At 38.8% G+C, this 16,504-nt stretch overlaps 1 protein-coding gene across 24 annotated transcripts in view; it reads left to right on the top strand.

Moving 5' to 3' along the window:
- The window catches only part of LMO7 (LIM domain 7), a 129,330-nt gene that overhangs the window by 47,790 nt on the left and 65,036 nt on the right, over positions 1 to 16,504 (top strand). For 23 of the 24 annotated variants that reach the window (XM_038183937.2, XM_038183593.2, XM_038183903.2 and 20 more), the window contains exon 4: positions 9,279 to 9,385. In XM_038183937.2, coding sequence (XP_038039865.2) covers positions 9,279 to 9,385 — 107 coding nt within the window. Of the gene's footprint in view, positions 1 to 9,054; positions 9,074 to 9,278; positions 9,386 to 16,504 lie in introns of those variants that run through there. The other variant, XM_072032488.1, reaches the window with a different exon arrangement.

The raw sequence follows: 16,504 nt of genomic DNA, 5'->3' as shown, positions 1-16,504 counted from the left end.
TGATGACTGTTTCTGTGTTTGTAGAGAAACATTCCTTCCAAACTGGAAAGAAATGTTAACCATGTAGAAAAGGTACACACCTTAAATTAAACTAGTGACGTTTGTAATCTGATTTCTTCTACCTTTGCCAAAGAAATGCGGATTTGAGACGTCTTGCGGTAGGCAGTGTATTTCAGTGTTGAATCTTCATAGGGCAAACACTACAGTACTTCTCTCCCTGTCTTTTCAGATATTTATTGCTCTGAATTTTAAACACCGCACATCAATTTCCAAAGAAACTAGATGTTAATTGCAGTGGTGACAATTGTGTTTTTTTTTTTTTTTTTTTTTTTTTTGTGGTATCAGTGCTGGAGCTGTATATCTATGTTACTCACTGTTCTGTTTGGTACACATTCTTCATACCACATCTCTCAACACCTGTCTGAACACCTCTGCACCCATGTGCCTGTGCTGAATCACCCTCTGGTAATGTGTGTAAAAGCTAGTAAACATTGTGCCGACACCTAACGCGCAGGTTCCATAAGAAACAAAACAAACAAAGTGGTGGGATGCTGCTCCTCTTGGGAAACAAAAGATGTCTATCTGTGGCTGCTGAAGAAGGACAAGTTAAAGGGAGCTTCCAAATTCTTTTAAGACCAACTATTAAATCACAGTTGAAAATCAGAAACCATGTGAACTGAGGATCTGAGGAATTTTCTTTATTTCAAGTCCTCTGGGCAATCAGTGGGGCTGAGTTTCATCTATATCAAATGGTTAACCTGTATGAACAAAACCAGAAAAAGATGTATATCAAAAAACAAACAAAAAAAAAACAAATGTGGGGGGAGGGGCAAAAAGGAAAAGCAAGCTCTGCCAAAACTTTCAGTGTTTCGAGAACAAGAGTTCTTATTTTATTAGTCATTAGGCTTCAGGGGAGTTTCACCTTTAAGAGGATTACTGTCATCCCAACTCTGTATAGTTGGATAAATTGGCATTAGAGTGTTTTTACACACTTTTCTTGTAAAGTCTGTTGCTTTTTATAAGTTGTTCAGAGTGAAAAGTACATCACTTTATTTATTTATTTGACTTTGATTGGAATGTGTGTGAGTGGTGGGAAAGTTAAGGCTTGCCTAAACAAGGAAATAGCTTGGGATGCTATCCCATAGCAACTTTTTGAGCCTACATGTATATTTTCTTTATAGTCAACGTGACTGATACTGAGTGAGTTAAATTCCCTTTATATTGTCCCAAAAATTGAATTCCCTTTATATTGGCCAAAATGAGGTTCAGCTGAGAACTGCACTGAGCTTTCCTGACTGGAAATGTCTGTCTGCCCAGGGTGTCAAAGTGCTGTACTTTTGCCCTTCGCCTCTCTAGTTTACCTTATTTGGTAACAGAGACATCCCTGAAACACACCTGCCCTTTACGACTTGTCAATTCCTCTTATCGCTGAAGTATTCATTTGGAGTATATGCTGTTGCTATATTGCCTTAGTGGAGTTTACACTGCAACATGATAGAGGTGGGGTAGGCCTAGAAGGGACTTCAAGTCCTTGAGGCCAGTTGGTCCCTTCCTGTGTCAGGCATGTAGAACACTATGAACATGGAAGTCCTACCTCAAAAAAGAAAATGAGTGTTTTTTTGTTGTTGAGATTAAGGTTAAACAACAACAACATGCATTGCTACTGTTGGAAGTAACTCATGGAGCTCAGTGCTGCAAGAGGTTGCAGATGTTGAGGTGGACTGGGTAGAGCAGGTCTTCTGCTGGCTGTTACCCACAGTGATGGGGAGTGCTGGGGCTGAGAAATGAAGCTGGGGGAAGGTCTTTCATTGCACATCTCGTATTTTATACGTGTCCATAACCAGCTGCTATCATCACATTTACAGTGGGAGATTTTTGGGATGGATGGGCCTTTTTGTCTGAAAACAAAGTGGTTATTTTCTAAAGCTGTTTCAGAAAGTGGTTTCCATAATGGTTAAACTCTACTGAGACCTACTGCAACAGCTGCAGGTGAGTGAACTGCAACAGCAAAGAGGAATATTATTCTTCTTAATTACGATTTAAAATTATTGTTGCTTGGAACAGACATCTCATGCCAGCATTCTGGCAGCATGAGCACAACGGTTTTGAGGGGAAGACTGGGAATGAGTGTTTGAATCTTTGGAGAGTTTGTTCCTTGTATCTCTAATCGTGCACAGAGCTAAGCAGTAGGGAAGACTTGTCTGTCAAGGATCACAATATATTCAGTATATATTCACAACTTTATTATTCCACATTATATGGAAAAACAGCGGAGAGCACACAGAGGGGAGTGGTAAAGCAATTAGCACTGTTTCAGATCTTTGGCCAATGTAGTACTCCATGCATGCTGCTATAGGTGGGATAATTTACAGAACAGAAGCTTTGAAGTCATTTTAAGTTTAATTAGGCTTGCAGGATTTTTTTTTTTTTAACTTTGGGACCAAAAAGGGAAAAAGTAGTTCAGCTATTCCACCCACTCTTCCTACTTCCAGTTCAAGACTGAACCCGTTAGCAGCCTTCTACAGAAATAGCAAGAGCTGTAAGAGCTTGGGCCGTCACATTTTGTAGATGGGACGAACGTGTGGCAGGCACTCAGCAGTCTGCCGTGCAGGGCCAAGGTGGTAATTGCAGTTCCTTGCTCCTAGGCCTGTGGTCAGACCACAAGGTTCAACCCCATTCTCTGTTTTCCCCCCTCACTCCTGTTACCATCTCCCCACACCCACAACAAGTGCTAATAATCGAAACATAGCTCCGAGGAAGAGCAGGTCACCCAACTCGTTGAACGAGATCCTTTTGCAGGTTTCTTCTTTTACCCCACCTCTGAATATAAACAACATGTAGCTGTGTTGTGATGCTGTTGCAAAACACAGCTCTATATTCTGTATTGTACTGATTTAAGCCAGCTCTTGTGACTAGTAAGATACTATGTACATGAAAATTGTATGATACCTTGAAAACAAACTGAAACCCACCCTCTTTGTCATAAAAAAAAAAAATAATAAAAAATCCCTTTCTTGAGGGAATGCAGATATCAAGAACTCTTTCTCATGAAGGAGATAATAGCATAAGCTTTCAAGATTGCTCCAAATGCTTCCATAAACATAATGCTAAGGAACATATCTGTTAAACATGGGTTATTCAGATAGTTCTTCAGAAGTTGTTAGCCAAAAAAAATATTGCTCTCTCTTCCAAAAATGTCAAAAGTTTTTTGTTGTTAGGCTCTGTAGGTATTGGGTAGCATTTCTTATTTTTTTCTTTTCCTTTTCTTTCCTTTTTTTCTCCTATTTGGGAGCCTGGGAATTGAAAACAACTTCTGGCACCAAATCACAGTCTGGATGATGCTGTAACATTTCAGTGCAAATCTGTTCCATGGTACTGAGAGCATAGAGTGCTGGTATGAAATTCTGTTCCCTTCCTTCCCCATCACCCTCTGAAAAGAGGAGGAAAAACAAAACAAAACAAAAAACCTAAAATCTAACCCCAACAACAATAAAAACTTGAATGGCAAAAGAAGAGCTATAAGTGAAGTGGTAGGCATTTTGTGTAAGAGTAGGAGGCAACATGGAGGATTGCTTTTGTTTATTGACCTATCCAGCCTGGAAAAACAGAAAAACACCATGTTACAGTGTTTTTCTCCCAGGTGCCAACGGAATCAAAAGATGTGCCATAACTTGTATGCATGCAAGATCTCACTGTGTTTTAGTGCATGTGTAGCTTCAGAGAAACAGTTAACTAAGGAGATGACAGGCTTACCACACAACATGACTGCACCCTAAAGAAAGCAAATGTATTTACACGCTTCTTTAAATTAATATTCCTGCCTCACCCAGATAATCATGATAATGAGGGATTTATTTTTTAATTAAATTGCAACTCATATATGCAAGCTGAATTTAGCGTGCTCTTGCATTGCATGTATAGCCAAAATAAGATGGTGGTTGCACATCCTTATGTGGAGACCTCTCTTCATTCCCTTTCACTTTGTGTTCTTGCATTGTTATATGATAGATTTATTTCATTTTATTTTTTTCATATTTTACCCCCGATGCTTCATTTCTCTTTTTCCTGCTTAAGGCAGATCCTTTATCACCTTCCTTGATCCTTTCTCATCTTTACTTTTATTTATTTTCAATTCCCTGTTGCTCGTACTATTTTTTCAATGTAAACCTTTTATTTTTTGAAAACAAACAAACAAAAAAATAACAACAAAATCTTTAGGAGCCTGTGTACTTCCCCACTACCACCAGTGCTGTATGTCTGTCTTCATAGTGTTGCATCACCATCTCAAACTTTTACCATGTTGATGTCTGGAGCTGATCACAGGTGCCAAACACAGCACCACTGTCATTTGTGATCCCCTTTTAGAATTAATATTACTTTTAAAGGAATTTGTCCACGTTCTCATGTTTTCTTACACAGTGACTGGTTCTTTGCATTCTGGAGGGTAGGGATGGGAATGAGCAGCCCAGGATGCCACCACTGGTCTGGAAGCCCTGCCTTTCCAGCCCTGTTCATCTGCCGGAGCTATAGGGCTCTGGCACAGCCCCTCTGCCCTTTGCATAGAAGCAGAAGTAGGGCTGAAGCCCACCAAGAAACAGCAGGGAAGTAGCACTGGTGGAGAAGCTCTAGCTCTTTCCTGTCCTCCTGTCAGTGAGTGTGCAGGAGTGATGAAGGCAGCCCTGCTTTGATAGGATATCAGAGGGAGGGCACAGACCACAACCTTAACAGCATTTTATCTACGTGAAAGTGAGGCATGGAGAAGACAAAAGCTGTTCCTTACACTGGAATGCCATCTTGTCTTATTTTCAATGTTGGTTAGAGGGGGATACCTTGGCAACAGGCAGAGAGCAGGTTCTGTGGTCTCTGATTCCCTGTAGGCACCAGAGAGGCAGGTGTATGCCTGAAAGTGTGTGGTATCGTTTGTCATTCCTCCGAACTGCAGGGTTTAAATGCCAGCTTGTGGATGACCTGCTTCCCACTGCAGGCTGGGTCTCTCTCGTGTTACAACTTTGCAGAGGTTTTTGGGTGCGGTTTACTTTGAAGTTTGCGGCAAAAATGAAATGCTAAACGGTAATAGCTATACCTAGTCAGCGTTCTGTGGTGTGCTTTTAATGTAAGCCTGTACTGCTTGTGGGAAACTGAAGTTGTGCTTGGAGCATCTGAAATGCTTTACTGTTTCCTCATGTACATAGATAGTCTAGTGAAAAAAAACACAACGTGTCCTCCCAATCTCCTTCTGACCTCCCCACCCTATCCCACTGAAACACTTAGAAAAAGTAATAACATACCCAAAATGAATTGCACTTGAATTTTGTGGTTAACACTTCAGGCTTTATTTTTGTTATGATTTAAGAAGTGTAATCGTGTGATGCTAATTCCAACTTTAGATGCTCATGGATATGCATTGATAAAGTTCTATACTGAAAACACCTAGTTGATTTTTGTCTACTTCTTTGTGACATTATGCCTTGGGGCTGGTCAGCTCTTCTCTTCCCTTTGCTGTTACTCCCCTTGTGTGTGTAGGTGGCGACAGTATTGTTTCTCATGCTTTGTAGACCCAGGGACCTACAGGCCAGTCAGTCTCACTTCTGTGCTTGGAGAGACCATGGAGCAAATTCTCCTGGAAAACTATGAAAAAAAAAAAAAAAAAAACAAAAAACTATGCAAAGGTACATTGAATATAAGGGGAGGAATTAGTTATAGCCAACATGGCTTCACTCAGGGTAGATTGTGTCTGACAGATCTGGTGGCCTTCTACAATGGGGTTACAGTATTGGTGGATAGGGAAAGAGCAACTGGTGTCACCTACTTGGACTTGCACAAGCAGTAGTTGGATGTGATGATCCCTGTGGATCTCTTCTGACTCAGGATATTCTATGATTTGATGCTATTCTTAGCATAGACCTTATAGCAGCCTTCCAATACATAAAGAGGGCCTATAGGAAAGCTGGGGAGGGTATCTTTGTCAGCGAATGTAGTGATAGGACAAGGAGGAATGGCTATAAACTAAAAGAGGGTAGATCTAGATTTGGCATTAGGAAGAAATTCTTGACACAGAGGGTGGTAAAGCACTGGAACAGGTTGTCAGAGGAGCTGTGGATGCCCCATCCCTGGAGGTGTTCAAGACCAGGCTGGATGGGGCTTTGAGCAACCTGGTCTGGTGCGAGGTGTCCCTGCTCATGGCAGGGGGGTTGGAACTAGGTGATCTTCAAACTGATCTTCCCTTCCAACCCAAACCATTCTATGGCTCTATAATTTTATTGTCATTCCCAAACCAAGTTCACATGTTCTCTGCTTATTGTATAGGTTCTTTGCCTTTTTCTTTACTATCCTACTCCTCTTTCTTTGCAATTCTGCTGATTAAATCTTTCTTAAAATTAGATGCTCTGCCCTGATGTACAGACATTGGGAGCATCTTGCTGGTAGAAGGGCTGTAGGGATACAGGCATGAAAACCATTTTTCTCAAGCACGCTGTATGGGTGTGTTAGAGTCACCAAGAAATAGATCTGGTATGTTGTGTTTCTCCAGATGTTTGAGGTCTGATTTCTTTAAGTATTTTTCTGTGTGTGTGTGTGTGCACCAAGTATGATGAGATTAAGATTGCACTACAGCCTTTGAAGTTGAAGAGGTAAGAACCATTAGTCTTATTAAAGTTATATTCCTTGACTTAGTAAAAGGAATAGCATGACGGTTGCTATATTTGAGTGCATTAATCACAGAACGATGTTCCTCTTCACATTTCCAATGATGAATCTAATTGTTGACAGCTTGTCATTTTTCTCTGCTTATTTCTATGGTATTACTTAAAATTCATTTCCAGGTTCATTATTTTGTTAAACTTTAAAATGTCTGTTAGCTATTTTGAGACTTGTAGCTTCAGTGATCTACCATGATGATTAGGGGTGGTCAAGAATAACTGCAAATACATTATCTAGAAGTACTGATTAGTTGAAGGTACGCTTTTTTCGGTCAATATCCAAGCTCAAGCCACAGACTTTTGAGTGATCTTTCTGCTTGGGTATGAATCCCAGGCCCTGACCATAAGAAGATTTGCAGCTGGGACAGTCACCTGAGAGATGGTAAGCATGATCAAACTGCTGGTTTGGTGGAAAGGAAGGTTTTCAGCTGTGTTTTAGCCTGCACATAATTGAGTGCCACAACTGGCTGTGTTTTTTATTTTTTATTTATTTTCTTTTAAATTTCCCCCTTCCTTTTTGTCACACACTAAGTGCCATATATGTTATTTATTAGGAAGTTCATATTTGATAGGCTTAATTGCTACAACACCTCCAAACTTCATTCTGTCATATACCAAAAATTTGGTGGTTGTACAGCTGAGCCACCACTGATGAGCAAGTACTTCTGTTTTTATTATACTCGGGGTGTAGGCAGCACTTGTTTTTTCCAAACCTTTGATTCTTCTTCCTCATTGATCTGCACAATACACTCATTCTCTGCAGTTTGGTTGGTATAAGCCGTCAGTCTGGGAGGCTGCTTTGTGTTTGGCAACTGGTAGACCTGTCAGAGCATACTATTTTGGACCTTGTAGTTAGATCATAATAGATCATAATTAGTGGCCTCTCCCATGTGAAGGAAACTGTGCCTTTTCAAGTTTCTGAGGTGCTGGTACCAAGGTGACACTTGAATAAAAATGGTGCATCTAGCCAGCTTTCCTTGAAGGTGCAAGGAAGATGGGGGACACTTCCTTTTCCTTCCCATTAGGCTACACCCCCCAGCACAAAACTCTAGCTTGGTCACATGTGTAGGCAGCCTTTGGGTGCTGTAGGAGCTGGTGCAGAGGTGAGGTTACCTGTCCTGTACTGTTCCCCGTTGCTTCTGCTCATGTGCTCACTATGTCACGTCCCTTGCTGTCACTGTCAAGTTGCTTCTCTCCTCCCCCTCCATCTCCAGCAGAACAGCCCCCACTGGAGCATATCATACGTCAGACCTTGGGGCACAGCACTGGTGGGTTGGGAGTCAGCTGGGATCATTCAGATGTGGAAACACCGAGCCTGCAGCCTGCATGGGGAATACCTTGTTCAAATATTTTCCTTGAATGAAACCATGTTTGCAGACAGATAAGAAATACTAGAATCCTAGGGAGCTTCAAAACAGAAGGTTGTGGGGATTCTTGGGTTTGTTTTACTTAAAGTAAAAACATACACTTTTTTTTGGTCTGTATTTGAAGCAGCTGTTACTTTCTTTGTGGATTTTTTTTTCTATTTTAAATGAGATATTGTTATATCCAGTGAGGATATGTCATAAAAATAAATAAAGAAAAAAGGTTGGGGGGCATTTCAAATGTATTAAATTGCTGATGTGGTGCTCTTTCATACTGTGAAACTCATAAAAGTACTTTGACTTGACAAACCCTCTGAATGACATGGCTGTATGCAGTTTATGAATTAAGTAACTCTGTGTACCTTTTCCTGCGGCGTTCAACCAAACTGAAGTGCGCAAGAGGGCAAATTCTTTTGTTGTTGATAGCATTCCATGTTAACGAGAAGGAATTTCTTGCTTATTGCCTATTGTTTTTGAAGTGGAAAGAGATCACAAGTTGTATAATCTCTCTGTATATCATTGGAGTCTGTTTTTTCTTTTGTTTTTTTTTTTCCCCCCTGTAACCTGTTACTGCTGGTCAGTTGATCTGTAACAGGTGCAGCAAATGGGTGCTGCAATACACTGCACCTACAGTCCCTTCTACCTTGGTGTTACAAGGGAGGGGGGTGGAGAGAAAGGGGAGGATCGAGGAGGAGAGCAAACCCCACAAGTGAGGAAGCAGCAGGGCTGAATACAGTTTGGTTTCTGTCTCTCAGGAGCTTGCTCAGCAACCAAACCCAGATTCCAGGTGCAGTATTCCATAATCGGTCTGTAATCATAGAAACAGCATGTTCCTCCTCTTCCTCCCCTGCCAAGAGTTTCTGGGTGGTGAATGTCAGTAGCTGGAGTTATTTTTAAAGGCAAGAGGTGAGGCTTGTCGTGCAAAGCCAGAAAGGGGGCGTTTGTTTGCTGAACAGAGCTGACATCAAAGTAGAGATTGCTGCCTACTGGCTAGCCGCTGCTTTATGCCAGGTAATCTTTAACGTACCAGTCAGTCGCTAAGATCGCAACCTGCATGTGTATAGGAGAAACGACCTGTATTTATGATCCAGAAGATTTGTTTTTTTATTATTATTTCCATGAGCTGGGCTTTGACATTTAGTGGCTCACACTAACCATCCTGCAAAACCTGCTTAGTGCTTTTAACTAAGCAACTGCTTTCTACTTCTCTTCACAGGATAATATAAATGTTTTTCTGAAAGCTTGCGAAAATATTGGACTGAAAGAAGCTCAGCTTTTTCATCCAGGAGATCTTCAGGATTTGTCCAATCGAGTTACAGTCAAGTGAGTTCTGTGGTTTTGTTTTTTCCCTCCCCTTCTCCTTCTAATCTTAACTGAATATGTTTCTCAGTCCATTTTTAAAAATGTTTGCCTATGGAAAATTATTTTAACCTGATAAAAGCAGTTCTGAATACTGTGGTGAGGGTTTATGCATTCTTAAACCTGGTCAATAAGATTTGCACAAATTGAATTTCAGAAATGAATTATTATACCTCACACAAGCAAGCTAATTGTTGATGAATATTTACAGTGTTTAATATATAAAATGGAAGCTGTTCAGGTTATTTTAAGCTCAGAGCAAAACTAACTGTTAAATGATATAACAAGCATCACTTTTCTTTATGCTTTGATATTACTGACATAAAATCTGAAAGGCTGGGGTGGTATTTCTGATGATTATCTGAATTGCTGTGGTTCTTGGGCATGGTATTCCTAAAGGGCTGCTGTCTTCACCACTCCAAATATTAGTCAGATGTTTGTCACTGAGTGTCACACTTCCCCTCAAAGCGTGTAAGGGTAGAGACTAAGTGCTGAAAGGCATAGAGTAATTGTTATGTTTACAGAGAAAGAGTTTTCCTCTGAAATCAAAATAGTTTGTTTCTGAAATGTAGTTACTGAATTTGCTACTTTCAGGGCTACTGAGTCTCATAGTCTCTTCTAGTTTCTGAGGGATTAAGGTGAAACACCTGTTAAATGCCTACATATGGTGTTTTGAATGTGTGACAGAAATATCTTCATGGGACTTCTTGTTTTGTTACAGGATTAGTTGCTTTTGTTGTGTTAGTACAAAGGATGAGTTTACTGTCATCTCCAAACAGGAAAAGCTTTAGTGAGCTGTGCTGAAAACCTGTCAAGTTAAATGTTAAGAACTGATTCCTGTCTTAAGCTATCAGCTCTATAAAAGAGGAACACGCAGTGATCCTTCTGTAAATACCAGGAGAAAATATGGTGAAATGACATCCAACTGCTTTAATTAAATATCTTGTAGGTGGACTGGATGGTGCTATGTTAACATGCTCTTCGCCTGGTTTCGGAATGAAAGCTCATGCATTTTTGAGGTCTGATACTTGAGATGGAAATGTGTTTTTCCAGGCTTTGAGTCATACCTGAAACATAATTTCTTGCTAATGTGGTGTTTGGGATTTGGCATCCCTCCAGAACGCTGGTATCCTCTACCTGGCTCGTATATCACACTGAAAGCTAGAGGCTTGGTAACCTCTGGCAAGCCTTAATTATCCACAAAAACCTGTGGTGAAGTTATTTTGGTTGAGGCTTACTCTACCGGTATAGATGAGATGGTTGGACACTATTGGGAGCTGGTCTTCAGCAATGTAAATAACGACAGCCTGAAAGCCAGGGGAGGTCAGATAGGTAGAGAGTTAACAAACTGTTGTGCAAGTTATGCTGTCCAACTTGTCCCTATGTTAACTGCAGTGCCCAAGTGAGGTCAGCCATGAAATTAGTCTAGTGGGTCCATAACTGTGGGTTTCTTCTGTTTTGTTTCGTTTCTTTGGATTCTTTCAGCACTACTAGTTCTACTTCCAGGAGCAGAATAAGGTCGGAATGTGAATTTGTCATAAGGCAACAGGCATATTGCATCAGACTTGCTTTGCAATAGATTAATTAGTGCTTTTTTCAAAAAAGCAGATTTGATTGCGTCTTGTGGACAGCAGTGCAGGGAGTCTGGGTTATAGTTGAAAGAGCTGCCAGCTATACAGCTGTACTCTTTTTAATTTGTTTCAATAAAAGTTCGATTTTCCACACATTATGTATCATATAACACTGCCACAGTATGTTTAAAATGCTTACAAAGTAATTCAAAACTTCTGTATCTGACCACGCTGTAAAGTGGTAACTGAGCTATGCTAACACATTTTGACATGTTTAGGAGTTTGTGGAGGGACAGGAGGGACATTTTATTCCAAGAAATAGAGGAAATAAGTTATACAAAGGTAACTCTCTGCTGAAAAGTTAATTATGCATTATTTGATCACCCAGGGGGCAAGCTAGTCTTCAGACAGTTTCCAGAGGAAGTCGTATATGTGTCAGGAAAGAAATGCTGATCAGGAGCTTGCTGATCAATCTATATGTATATGAGAGAGAGATTTTAATGTAATAGAAGTGTCTCTAATTCCACTTGAATGTATATTATATTTCAAAATTTGTTGGATGTCAGTCGTCAGGAAAGGGATATTGTTACATGCATCGCTTTTGTGTTATCCTCTGTTAACCCTGGTTTCAGCATTAAAAGTAAATCATTTCTTGTCATGAGGAGGGAAGACTTTCTTGTATGCTGATTTTTATAAAAGATTGCATTTCACTTTGGGCTATCTGGCATTCCTAAGCAAATTTCTTTAGCCGCCATCACCTGAGGCTAATTGCCCACATCTTGAATCAGCTGTGATAGGTTATACAGGATAATATTAATGTGTGCCTGAAGCAGCATGTATTTTGACACCTTGATAGTATTCCTGTTTTCTAGTGCAGCACCACTGTTAGTATGTGCTTTTTATCTACCCAAAGTAGATTAAGTCAACTGTTGCTTAAACAGTAAGCTTTTTAAGGCTGGGATTGCTGAGAGCAGTACTTAGTGCTCTGGTAGGCAACTCATATTTACTACCAGACAGAAAATGCCAACTTGTGTTGTATGTGAAAAGAGTGTGTAAAGAGGAGGATATCATTGAAAGGGTGGGTCCACCTCTAGCACTAAGAAGACCACCAGAGTTGTCTTCATATCTTGGAGCAAAACCAACCTCTAACACTGACTGGGAGGTTGCATTTCTGTCTGAGCTGTGCTTGGCCTTGCATGAGTTTGTCCAATTGCTTTTTGAACCCTGTAATGCCTCCGACACTCAGGATGTCTTGTATTGGGAAAGTCTTCAGTCTAACAATGCATTATGTGAAGTATTTCCTTTGCTCCTCCTGTGTCTGATGCCTGACAGTTACATTTGGTGTCTCTTATATTATGGGAAATTATATGCCTTTGGGCATCTTAACAGACTTTGACCTGTCCCACCTGGTTATGCTCCCTTCCCAACTAGCCAAGCTATTTTCTGCTTCTTGCTTGCTATTGTATCTGGGTGTGCTTGCTGCCTTTCACTGCACCTTGACTGGTGCCAATGTATCTTTCAGCATCATCAACAATATATGTCAGTGTCAAGCCATTAGGAGTTACCAATTCTTGTTTTTATATAGTGTGGTGTTGTCACGTGAGCAAGGTAAGACTCTCTGTTGCTTGTGTCTTGCCAGAAGCTATAGTAAGAAATAATTTTCCTATCTGGAAATAAAGTTGCAACTTTTCAATTGGTTTTTAATTATTAGCATTTTTATGGTGACTGAGATGATGTACAGGCATAATGTGAAACCCTTCTCTGTAATTACTATTTATATGTGGGACAAGAATCCTCTTAAATTTCCAGTATGTTGGAGACTCTTAGTTCCAAGTGATTATGCGATTATCCTTTTTGCAAAGGAAAAGCTGCTTAAAATTTTATTGTTTAGAAGTTTGTGTGAAGAGGGCTGGTTAAAATTACTGGTTGTTGTTCAAAGGATTGCAAACTATGCTTTGCCAGATCAGCAAAGAGATTAGTTGTTGAGTGATGTGGAAAAATATACTGGCATGGATGGTTTATTTTCTGCCAATGAAAATGTGTATAGATTAATGCCTGAGACTTATATTTCAGTATTTCTGTAAATCTGCAGAAATTATTGCTCAGTGGTATAGTACAGCAATGTGTCATGTTTTCCAATAAAAGCTATCCAGATGGACTTATTTCACACATACTGTGTCCGACAGTCATACGTATATTGTCTCAGATATTTGTGTAAATGCATGTGTTCCTCTTATATATATATTTATATACATATATATATATATATATATAATATATATATTATATATATAATATATATATATATTGAAAAAAAATCTCTATATATTTTAGCCTGGGATTTTATTGTTTTGAATCAGATGTTATCTTAAAATGCAGCATTTTTTTTTTTCAGTAATACAAGGTTGTCATAATATTTCATTTTATTATTTTCTAGTTCTATCACAGAACATAATACGAGCTTGGCAACTTTGAGTTGACAGCACAGTTACCATTTAAAAATGCTAAGCACTTCCTTACCCAGCTCTTCAGAATTGACACACCCAGTTGTTCCCAGCTGTGGAAGTGTACTTAGCAAAACAAAGCCATGAAGTGAGAACTTGCTTAGACATCAAACTTTGGTTCTGATTGAATTTGCTATCCCAATTATCATTTTAAAAGGAGGCAGCCTAGTGTGGAATAATAATACATGATACTATTAAATATACTAAGCCAAGCTTCTGTGTAAGAATTCAGTATGCTATCATAAATAGCAAATGTTTTTTGAAACTAATGCAAACCCAATGCTGTCTCATGTTTCATTGTAATAATTTTATTCTTCTATAAATATAAAAAATATTTGACTCCTACTAATACTATTACTGTGGGTTTATATTCAGAGTAGGTCTTGAGTGAAACAAAAATATTGTCTTGTAAGATAGCTGCAAGTATCTCAGAACCCAACATATCTCAGACTATAATATTTGGATAAGGCTTTCAACTTTTTGCTGCTCTGTACTTCTTGTTTATTCATCTTCAGTTCCATATATTAAATGAAGTAGAAATCATATGAAGTAAACAGATAAACCTGTCAGAGAAATCTTGCTGAAGTGCAAATAACTACATAAATCAGATGAAGTAAGAGAGCCCTGGTATTTCTAAGTTTTGGATAGTATTAACTATCAATTTAGAGGTCCTTTAGCACAATTATTTTTCATAACTTCCTAAAGCAAAAAACAATCCTCAAAAAATTTGTTTGCAGCGCTTTCTGTAGCACAAAGTGTTACATATCTAGAGCCAACTACAGAGAGGTAGTAACGACAGTTATGTTATGCTCATCATTGTGTTGATGCATATCAGAAGCTAAATTTTTAAGACAGGCTCTCTTTCCACAAAAACATTGTTCAGAGATCAGATGTGTGTTTAAAGTCAAGCTTGAGAAAATGAAACATTTGCTTACGACCCCATCACTTAGCCTGTATTCTGTTGTTTTTCCTATAAGCAGTATACACTTTACAGGGATTTCTAATGATTAAACTTTTTAAAAATGAACAGTTATACTGATTTATACAATCTCTTTTGAACGTATGTACACAATTTCTACAAGCCATATCACAAGTGTTGTACCATACTAAACCACCCTTTCCTTTTAGGCGCTGTCAGAAAGTAAGCCTTCTTAGCACCGAGTTAAGCCAAACACAAAACGTTCTCTGGTACCTACCTTCTTTATCCCATAAGTCAGATTACTGTAAAACTAGTGCTTCCTTTCAGTAATTAAATTTCTTTACTTGTCTTTTTTTGGGGCAGCTGAAAAATATGCAGATATAGGGTGCTGAAAATACTGTTAAAGCAGTAGCAAAAAGTTTGAACGTAGATGTAGCATCTTTGAGTTTGACATTCTTCATGTGCTAGGAAAGGAACTGCACAAAAGTAGATTTTACCTTCTAATAGATTTAATTTATGTATATGTGCTTATGTTTCTCATGAGTTTATTTTTATTTTTATTTCTGTCTAGTCTTGAGGAAAATGATGGATTTCCTGATTTCACTTGTTCCTCATTGAGGATGCTTTCTTCTTCAGGGTCGATGAAGGCAAAGTAAAATTTCAGTTTGTATGTTATAAATGTTACAGCTACTGAATTGAAGAAAGCAATCTGTGTAGGAAGCCCTGAAAAGGTGGTCTTTCTGAGTGGAGAATTATTGTCAGTGCTCTTAAGAATTTGTTTTGCAAACCTGTAGCACCTGTAGTTGTGTTGATGCCTGTGTGGGAATCTTATCTGTCATTTAGGAAGTCCAGCTGTGTTCTTACTAATGGTACAGTTAGAACAAACATTTTTAAAAAATGTGCTGTGAGAAAACTAAATGGAAAATAGAGAACAATTTTTAAAAGAAACAATGATTTAGTAGGAAGAGACAGAGGGTCTCTGACTCTTCAAATGCTTATAATTCAATCATGAACATTGGACAGATAGTCTCAGCCTTTGGGAGAATTCCTTAGGTTTACTTTGCCAGTGACACTCAGCAATTTGAACTGTCTGGCAATTGACTTAGCTAAAGGTTTGAGACGTAATAAGAAACACTTCTGAAACTAGTATCCCATCGTGTCGTTCACAAAGAGATACCCAATTTTGATCAAAGGAGGCACAGTCTAACACCATGGGAATAGAGATTTAAAAAAAAAAAAAAGAGAGAAAAAAAAAGTGAGTCAATTTGTGGTCAGGTAGCTCAGAGTTGGTGTTTGTTGTTGATAATACTGAATTCATACTTGGCTCTTCTTGCATATCTAATGTACTTACGGAGTTAATATAGCTTCTTGAATTCTTTTTTACTTAAGAATTTCAGACTTATAATGAGTATGTGATGGACCTGAGCCTGAGTTTGCTGTAGTGATTTAATGTTACTAAGAAACGCACAATATGAGTCGAAAAACCTAGTTCTAATTTGGCTTCTTAAAAAAAAAAAAAATCGGAAACACCCTTTCCTGCCTTTTTATTTTGTGTAGAACAGAAAGTTGTGGACTGGATGAAAGCCAAGAACTTCAATGCAAGAAATATCATGGTAGTTAGCCCTAGACTCAAACTTATACCTGTGTAAGGTGTCCAGGTGGTATTTGTATGACTGAAAAGTCAATCAATCCAAAGGCACAAAGTTTTAAAAAACTATCCTTGAATTCAAGTTGAGGGGGAATGGAATGAAAGAATGAGTTTTGTGGAATGAAAACATTTCTTTAAAAACAATTTTATTAGAATAATACTGCTTTTTGAGATCATTTACTGAAATCCAGGGAAATAACGCTTCTTACACGTGGTTGTAATAGGATTTTATTGTGGTAACTAAGTTTCCTAGTGACACTACCCTTGAAATGGAAAAGTGCAGCACCCTCACTACAGAGTAATTTAGAGATGTTCCTATGACTTTGGAAGTTTGGAAATTTTTATTTGCTATGGACGTTTTCATAGAATTGAGTAATATTCACAGCAGCTAATGTTCTTGGGCATATCCATATTTTAAACATTAAAATTGGTGTATAGCTT

The sequence above is a fragment of the Anas platyrhynchos genome, chromosome 1 (genome assembly GCF_047663525.1).
Source record: "Anas platyrhynchos isolate ZD024472 breed Pekin duck chromosome 1, IASCAAS_PekinDuck_T2T, whole genome shotgun sequence".
Taxonomy (NCBI): Eukaryota; Metazoa; Chordata; class Aves; order Anseriformes; family Anatidae; genus Anas; species Anas platyrhynchos.
The sequence above is the reverse complement of the archived record's forward strand: the minus strand, read 5'-3'. Positions and strand labels throughout refer to the sequence as shown.